Source organism: Mastomys coucha, unplaced genomic scaffold (genome assembly GCF_008632895.1).
Source record: "Mastomys coucha isolate ucsf_1 unplaced genomic scaffold, UCSF_Mcou_1 pScaffold14, whole genome shotgun sequence".
Classification (NCBI taxonomy): Eukaryota; Metazoa; Chordata; class Mammalia; order Rodentia; family Muridae; genus Mastomys; species Mastomys coucha.
Window position 1 is genome coordinate 96,902,505 of NW_022196896.1, and position 9,588 is coordinate 96,912,092.

General features: G+C 40.8%; 1 protein-coding gene across 2 annotated transcripts in view; it reads left to right on the plus strand.

The window, feature by feature from the left end:
- The window catches only part of Vwc2l (von Willebrand factor C domain containing 2 like), a 168,292-nt gene that overhangs the window by 158,586 nt on the left and 118 nt on the right, over nt 1–9,588 (plus strand). For both annotated transcript variants that reach the window (XM_031367848.1, XM_031367849.1), the window contains one exon: nt 6,360–9,588. This exon is cut by the window's right edge and continues 118 nt beyond it. In XM_031367848.1, coding sequence (XP_031223708.1) covers nt 6,360–6,508 — 149 coding nt within the window. In that variant the 3' untranslated portion in view covers nt 6,509–9,588. The remainder of the gene's footprint in view (nt 1–6,359) is intronic.

Below are 9,588 nucleotides of genomic sequence, written 5' to 3' on the forward strand. Positions count from 1 at the left end.
AGAGAGAGAGAGAGAGAGAGAAGGAAAGGGAAAGAGGGAAAAAAGTCCATCGAAGCAGAGTTGACTGAATTGTGAAGTACTCAGTGATTCTGGATTTTACCTGATCATTCTTCAAGAGAACGTGGTAGCATCATATCTGGCATTTTTAATGTCTCAGAGAAAGGAGAGAAGCATAGGATCATGGCTAACACCGAGAGTGAAGGAAAACATTCTGAAGTTCACCCTCATTGACACTGAACTGTCTCCTCCACACGATTGGGGAAATCACTTACTATGAAGAAACATTTCTATCCCGCAGAAAAGCAACAAAGGCCAGAGATTCTTACTCCAACACTTTTTACAGCAGGGATGAGAACATTTGATGGGGGTCCTGCGACTAGCTACATCTACTGCAGGCTTCAGATGAAAAGCTAATACAGAGATAAAGCTTATCCTGACAGAACCAGTAGGATAGGAAGTTGTGTGGATAATTCTAACAACCATGCCCAGAGTCCTAGACTGGCTAAACTGGAGGGATCACCTGCTCATTCTGTTTCTAAGGTGAATCTTCACTGCTCCTTGTCTGTGGCTTTGATCCTTGCTTCAACTGTCTGACCTTCAACTTTGTGCTTTGCTAATGTGTATATCATTTGGATATAATTTCCCCCAATAAGAGCATTTTTCCTCTTAAATTAGCCAGGACTAGTTTTGTTGATACCTAATTGTTGATTCCTCCTGTGTGTTCTGCAACCCTGTATCTCAGTTACCTTGCACTCAATTCTGGGAGCCAAGTAGGTCTAAAACCTCTTCTGCTCTCCAGCCCTCTCCTTTTAGAAATCTTGACAGGAGGTGTGGGGGGTGTCTTTCCCCTTAGGATTTTATTTTCTGTAAGGGATTATCTGATCAAGTCCATATGCTAACTGCTGAAATTAATGTAAATGTTAAACTAGCATTTTTAATGTCTTAGAGCAAAGGAGGAAAGATTTTTTTTTCTATTGTCTTAACACGTTGCCAATGCCTGTAAGGTTGTTAGACTTTTGCAGCATCCGAAGAAGCCCCGCATTTGCCGAGATTTGTCATCTCTAGTCCTGTAGTGACACCAGTGAAATTTACATCATTAGTGTCTTCCTCTCAAGGTAACACACACACATGCATGCATGTGCATCCAATGAGGAGGAGTAGAGCAGAGGTATAAAATCTTTAACATGGTAAACAACCCAGAATCTTGAGCACCAACCTAGTAACATGCTATATATATATGTTTAGCAACTGGCTAAGAAACAGAAAGTAGAGAAGGTGGAAATTAAACCCTGACTTGTGAAGTCTAATTTGGGTCATGTAAACACATCTACCATGTCTAGATCCAAGGCACCAAATCATGTTAATAAGATCATAAAACTCAAAAAAAAAAAAAAGAAAGAAAGAAAGAAAGAAAGAAAACAGTAAAAGAAAAAGAAAAGGTAAAGAAAAACAAAAACAAATACAAAAAGATCATAAAACTCTTGGATATTTCATGATTCCTCCTCGAACTCCAGTACCCAATTACTTCCTCGCTAGTTCCTCCCTAGCTTCTTATCGTATGCTCCACTGGACCCCACTGGCCATTTCTTCTTTCCTTGGGAGAACCACTCCACCCCTACATTATTCAGCACAAACTCTCTTCCACTGGACTGAGTCAAGATCTTTGTTATAACTCATCACTGCCCGTGCTTTTTTTCAGAGCACTCACTGGGTTATATATTTGCCCCTTAATATCATTGTGTGGTGTTTATCATTGCAAGCAAACTCAGCTATATATTGGTGTGTGATCAGGCCAGCTCTCAACTCCTTTTTATCCCCCTTGTTCCTATGCAGTCATTTTATAAAGGGGATTTAGGGGAAATTATCAGAAAACTCTAGTGTCTGAGCAAATCCTCCTGGTCCCTAGAACCACAAATATGACAGAAATCCTTCTATGTTTAGCTGGTTTTGTTAAAATTGTATATTATCAAAGCTAAATGAGAGCATTCCCAGTGCTTTTTCTCTGATCACAAGATATTCTATACATGCGTCTAATGGTTCCTTGGAGAGGCTGGGATGAGGGGCTGGGAGGAAGTGTTGCCCAAAAGGTAGAGTGCTTGGCTTGCCTCAGTCATACCTCCAGAGAGTTCCAGTTTCACACTTATCTCTCTCTTCTTTATAAGATTTCTCTGAAATGATTTTGACTGTGAGAAAATTAAGCTAGGTTTTGTTTTCTAGATATATAAAATAAATGCTCAAAGAATTGTAGAATAGTAGAGGAGAATATTCTTCTGCCTCATGGGGAAAATGTCTCCACTGCTCAACCTTCTCCCTTCCCCTTCTTTCCTCCTAGCTTCTAGACTCAGCAAAGAATCCAATTTCCAATTGTATTACGTTCTCAAAATGTTGAGTCCTTTCCGAGTCTGAATCATGTGGTTCTCCCATTTGTATTTGGATAACAAAGTACTTTCCAGAGATCACATGCATGATAAATCACAGAAACAAAATGTGAGCTCCTCCTAACCATAATCCTAATCATAATATTTTTGTGTTTCTTTCTGCTGTGGACACAGAACCAGTGGGAACTTCAATGCTTCCTTGAGAAAAGCCCCACAGCCCACACATCTTCTCCACAGAAAGCTTTTTCTAGTTTTTAAACAAACTATGCTTGCTAGAAACTATTTTAATCTACAACATAAGGCCAATAAATAAATAATGATCTGAAGAAAAACAATCTCGTTTCTTTCTGTCCGTCCGTATCCTATTTCCTACCTCCATATGCATCTGCAATGCCTGAACAGGCTAGATTCCTACATTTGCTTCAGAAGCTCAGAATCTAGGAAAAGAAACAAACAAACTGTGACAATGCACTTTTAGAATACAACTTGTTTTTATGAACAATTGGAAACATCTTATAGGCCATAAAGATTTTAATTCATATCTCAGTGATACCACATTCTAAGCGTGTAACCTCTGGATAGTCATTTTCTCTTTCTGAGGCTCAATGTCATGTGAAGAAGAGCATGGGCCTTCTCTAGATTATTGCAAAAACAATATGAGACACATTCTAGCATAAGGAGCTCAACAAATGATCTCCATACATTTCCATCTGCAAGTGAATAGTTCTATACTATAGTTCTGACAATGACATCTATTAGGCTAGGTTGTAGGATGAGTGGCCAGTTGGCCACCTTTCCTCTCTTAAGCCACCACTCTCTAAGAGTTACTGAGCTGTTCCTCCACCCTCTGCTCCTGCCCACCTTCAGTTTAACCATTTTCACACCTTTATTCTGGAGTTTCTCCAAGTTCTATACATTCAAATATGTTGCTTTGTCATCAAACTTGGTCTTCTGAGCAATTTATCCCTTCACACAAAGTAGAAATGAGAGCAACCTCTAATTAGGAGGATGGTCAGTAGAAGCAAGGAAGATGGCCTATGTAAGGAACTCATGGGGAACAGTCACATGCACAAATAAAATTAGAACTTACTGCTACCAGTATTGGGGACAAGCTAAAACTGGAACATTTTTAAAATAGTGCCAGCCATTCTACTGACAATTACCTAAATTGCTTTTAAGTATATGACTTTTAATAGCAAACTTGAGACTTGCTATGGTCACATTTGAGATTCACAGAACAAGACCAATAAAATCCCTTTAGCATAAAAGTTAAGGAGATCAAACAAGAATGCTGGATTCTGCAAAATGCCTCCAGCCATTAGGTAGACAACTGAATACTCACTATATCATTCACAGGCAACGGTTTTAGCCAGTCTTAGCACATGTAAAAGATCCTTCATTTGTGTTCAATCCATCAATATAATTAATATCTCTTGAGCTGAAAGTGCAGCAAATTCTAAGTGACTCTTAAGAAAAGATGGATAGAAGTTAATCAAATGCATGCCGATCACAGTGTGCTCCTGACACAGTCAACAAGAAGCAAATACAAAACAGACCTCTAGCAAAATATCCCTTCCAGACATACTCAGTGACTTGCAAGGAGTCTCTTCTCATACATTCTACCTACTTTCTGTTATGGAATCAATGAGTGTTTCCAGCATTCTGGGAGATAGCAACATATCTAGCACATACACACACACGCACACACACACACACACACACACACACACACACACAGAGAGAGAGAGAGAGAGAGAGAGAGAGAGAGAGAGGTGGGGGGGAGAGAGGAAGACAGATCACATTTCCACATCCTCTAAAGAAGCAGTGAAAATTCCTACTAGTTAATAGTCTGCCTGTTGAGGGCATATCTTTGTTTTTAAAAGATGATTTAAACAGACAGTGTTGGTCAGATCTAGCACTATTTCTGAAGCTATGAAGGTCCTCACAAGACACTGGTTGGGCTTGCAGGTGTCTGAGCAACAGGCATGAGAGAATATCTACACTATGAGACACCCTTTAAGCCGAGTTCTCCAAAGAGCCCTCAGTTCTGGGTTCAGATGAAACTCATGGTTTGGTGTTGAAGCCCCCTAGAACTGGAGTCACATGTAGTCCAGTCCACCAACAAACTCCTTAAACCCTCAGAGATACACAATTAATACTGTGACTGTGAAATGATCAGAAGTTGAAGATGGCCAAGAACTTATCAATAGAATCAGAGCAACAAACAGCCTCCTAGGTAAATGCAGAAAGTCATATGATACTTCATCATCACCAGACTTCCCCTGCTCTGTCAACCCTGCTCTCGATAGGTCCCCCATGTTCAGGCATGTGCTCTAGATGCTTGTAACAGATTGAAGGAAAGGCATTTGAACACAAATACTGTTGGTGTAGTGTACACAGTGAGAAGCTCTAAAAGAAAGGGCATTAGAGCTACAGTATGCTAGTTGTTTCTTGACAAGTACGCATTGTAACCTTGTAGTTATAATTTTTGCCAAAGTAAGCCTCCACTAATGAATTGTACTACAAATAGCCTCTGATTTCATTTGTTTGGCAGTAGAGAAAATCTTATACATTCTGGGCAACTGTTGAGAAAGTGAAAGCAGGACATTGACAATGACATGTCACCAGATTGCCACTGAGTTAGTGACTGTGGCCAGTAGCCAAAACTGATGGCTAAACAAATCTTCACTGGATACAACCCAGCACTCCCTTCTTTACCCAAATGGGCTCATCAGAGACTCAACAACAAATAACTCCTAAAATCCAATAATTTGTATAATCCCTCTGCAATCCACCATGCCTTGGGAAGACATTTTTTGATAGTTTTTTTTTTCCTTTTTTCTTTTTTCTTTTTTTCTTTTCAAGAAAGGGTTTCCCTGTGTAGTCCTGGCTGTCCTGGAACTCACTCTGTAGACTATCCTGGCCTCAAACTCAGAAATCTTCCTGCCCCTGCCTCCCAAGTGTTGGGATCAAAGGTGCGTGTCACCACTGCCCTGCTTGGAAAGACATTTTTAATACAGTTTCAACTTGGTAAATAACCATGTGGAATATTAGCATTCTTATATGAGGACAAAAAAATGTGACAAACTAAATAACTCCAAAAAACAAAGGATAGAGGGATGAGAGACAAGAACAAACAAAAAAAAAAAAAAGATTGGATCATTAGACAGACAGACACAAACACATGCATCCACCTAGAGTGAGCAGGGATCACCTGCTATAAAGCTTTTCAGAACCAGAAAAGGTAAAATAAAATTCCTGCTGACACTCAAAAGCCAACCACTTGGGTCATTTCTTTAAAAAAAAGGGGGGGGGATAGCCAACAGATTAAAGGAACTCCATTTATAAAAATCAAATGAACCTCTAACAAAGCTTGTTTGGGGACATGAATAAATCATCCATCCATGAATTATTCATTGTTATCAAGAAACAAGCTGGGGATTCCTGGAACTGGGCAGGATCTGGGGAGTGAGCAAGTTCATTGCTGCACACCTTCCGCATGAAAGGAGACAACCCACCATGGGTACACATGACACTGTGAGGCCAACAGTGCCAATCCTCCATTCATGGGACACTTCACCACCTTTATACCCAGAGGACAAAGCAAATAAAGTTTAATCCATAATGTACTTAAGAAGCAGACAATAAGCAGTCTCTCTGTCTTTCTGTCTGTCTGTCTGTCTCTCTCTGTCTCTCACTTTTCTCCCTCCCTCCCTTTTCCCTCCCTCCGTCCTTCTCCATCTCTGTCTCTGTCTCTCTCAGTGTGATATACATAGGAAATATAAACTGTGTGCTAAAGATCAGGGGTTGAAAGCTTGAATCTGAAGAGGTTGACTAGAAACTCCTTGATGACAAGCTGTTGGCACAGCCTGACCTTCTCATTCATGGTTTGCAATGGGCTTGTTCTTGGGAAGCAGTAAGAGAGGGTAGAGGGGAGGCTCCCAGATTTAATGCACTAACTGATACATGTGTGTGTTCCAGGTCCAAACTGCTTTGCAGGAACTACAATAATTCCAGCTGGCATTGAAGTGAAAGTCGACGACTGTAACATCTGTCACTGTCACAACGGGGACTGGTGGAAACCCGCTCAGTGTTCAAAGCGCGAATGCCAAGGCAAGCAGACTGTGTAGGGCAGATCCCCGACCGGTGACAAGTTCTAGGAGGGGATGCTATGGCTTCTACACTGCACACGTGTCGCACTCAACAGAATGAGCAAACAAACCCCTGCCAGCTACCACAGGGTCACCAGCAAAACCTTCTGGGGTTGACAAAAGTGAATATTTTACAAAGAGGAAATCTCTCTCTCTTTCTCCTGCTATATAAAATATACATAGCATATAGCTATTTAAACCACTTTTGTAATTGCCAATGCTTGATGGTAACTAGACAACCAAGCTTTCTTGGACAAGAAAGAAAGAAAACAGCCTTGGACAGGCTCCTTCCCAGGTGATGCCTCGAACCTGCCAGCTCACGTCCCTTGATCTACTTCATCTTTCCTCTGGTGTGCACCCTACATTTCTCTCTTGTATGTTTTCTACCTTTGGAATCGGAAGGGGTCAGATTGGACTACATGGTAAAGTTTTGTGTTTTCATGAAAAGTGTTTGATAAAGAAACTTGAAGGGGAAGTATTCTTCCAGAGGGGAAAGATTGAAGAGTGTTCAAGTCTTGGCTCTCTTGGGGGTAGTATGTTTGTAGGCTAAGAAATAAAGAGATAACTGGTTCTTCTGAAGATCAGGTGAGGAATAGGTATTTTGTCTAATATGTTGGGGCTCACTGTTAATTCTTACAGACCGCACATTTCACACATAAAATTTTGAAACTGCCTATCAGAACCAAGTAGGTGAGCGAGAACACCATGTGTTGACCGAAGAACCCACAGAGACGGGTATTTAAAACTGTAGCATTTAATCACCAGACTTCTTCATGTTGCCACTCTTGAGTTTGGTTTATAATTAAACACACAGCCAAGCCCACCTTGTCAACGGGCGATATAAATACCAGAACCAGGGTGAGCAGCCCCACTGTGAATCAATCTTTCTAAACATTTCTGACTTTCAAGTTTCAGTTTGGCTAAAAGCCAATCCTATACACAGCAGTTTTTATGGTTCAGGACCATGTTTGCCATGTTACAGTAACAACCACTCAGCCCTAAATCTAAAATCCAGATTCAGGACACTCTTTCCACCTTAAGTGCTGATGTAAATTAAAGATTAGGGTAGAGTGAGTCTTGCACAATACAATTTCATTAGTTGAACATTTTTTAATGTATATAATAGATAGTAAATGATTAAAGAGAACCTTTGAAGAGTCTCAAGGTTGCCCTGGTAATGCTGCTAGTCTAATAATGGAAAATAATAATAATAATTAATAATAAAAGAAATACACAGGGTATCTGATGCCACCTCCAGTCAAGTGCAAATTTCCCAAAATTCTCTGAGACCACAGGGCCTAGTCATTCATTCCACTATCTGTCCTAAAAACCTTGGTGCAAATTTGATTGGGTCCTTAGAAACTTCAAAGTTTTCTTTATCTGCAGTTGTCTTTCTTTTTCCTGTTTTCTGCCCCCACCCCTAATGTCCGTTTCAAGTAGCTTCTGTGAAGGACCACATTACATAGAAAGATATCTCAATGTTAGTCTCTGATATTTGGGGCTAGATTGGTAGGGGCCGTGTTGCCCACTCTTATGATACTAAGCCACATTCTTGGATTTCATCCACTAGGTACCAGGGACACCCAACTAGTTATATCAAACAAATGTCCCCAGACATAGCCAAAAGTCCTCAAGGGGTGTGGGTAGGGAACAAAACATTACCTGGTTGAGAAGCGGTGTCATTCAGCTATATCACGTGTACCATATAATGTGCTGGGCAGCTCTTACTGCCCACCTATGGCTTCGTTGAGTCCCTGAGCCCTTTGGCTCAGGGGCCATCAGTAACCCCAAAGGTCAATCTCCTCCCTGTCAAGGGATGTTTCTAACACCCACTCCTCAGACCACCAGTTTCTTTAGTCTCATAAATTAGTTTTCTCTTGTTTAAGACTGTCAGCCTCTGCTCCCAGGAAACACTGCCTGTCATCAAGAAAGAGTTGTCATTTCCAAAATTAATGTGCTGACGAGCCAGACCTGACACTTTTACACACGCTGTGCTTGTGTTATGATACAAATAACCATCCTGGTGCCATCCGAGGAAGAACATCCAGCCGCCTTCCTTTAGAACACCAATTTGCTGCGGGGTTGGTGCCTTTCAGTTGCCACTATGGATACATCACAGAGACAGCCATGAATCATTCATGAGCAATTCTGCATGATTTATGCCTACATTCCGAAGCAAAGGCACTCCATACTGCAGCCCCTGTCTAGACAGAGTTGTACTCTACAGCTTTCTTTGCCCTGAGGTTGCCCTAATGCCAGTTCCAAAAACCCACATTCTTGGAAAGAAATAATAATAATTATTATTATTACAATAAATGACAGGTATAAAGTCTAAAACCAAGAAAAAAATTCGCTAATAGAGAGAGCCATGTAGCCTAGACCCTTCTCTATTATTAAGGAGTTACTATGTCCTTGTTAGAAACAGAATGTGCAACTTGGAAGCCAAGGTACAGAAATTTTGCATCAAAGTATGAGCCCACTGATATTCCCAGCAAGGATCCAGTAGGCTAGAGTGTAACAACCATCAAGACTCTTCAGAGAGTTCGCAGCTGGCAGCAGATCAATAGTGGCCTTTGTGACAAACTTGAGAAGGGGATTTTTATCATTGTTTATGTCGGGTTTGTGCTTGGTTTCTTTTGTCTGTTATGTTCTTTTTGGTTGTTCAGTTTCACTACAGCATGTCCTTTAACGCTCCCAAGCACCAATGTTTCCCACCTTTAGGAAGAGACAAAGCTATACTGTGGCAGAATTTCTCATAAATGGATAAACATGCAACAATTTCCTACTACCAGGCCACTGAGAAATTCTTTCCAAGCTCAGAACATCAGCGTTCTTCTGGTCTTACCATTTTGTTATTGTTGTTTCTTTTTAAGGCTTTGATTGCAGCCACACAGTCGCCTCTGGTTACTATTTCTCCTCCACCTTTGGCTCTCGGCTTTAAATTCAGCTATGTTTAAATAAGGGATCAGTTTCTGGTTTGTCAGCTGATGCCTTTTAAACTGATTCAGTTTCTAAAACCTTTGAAAAATGGTGTGCCTGAAATCTAGTGAGAGAGACAG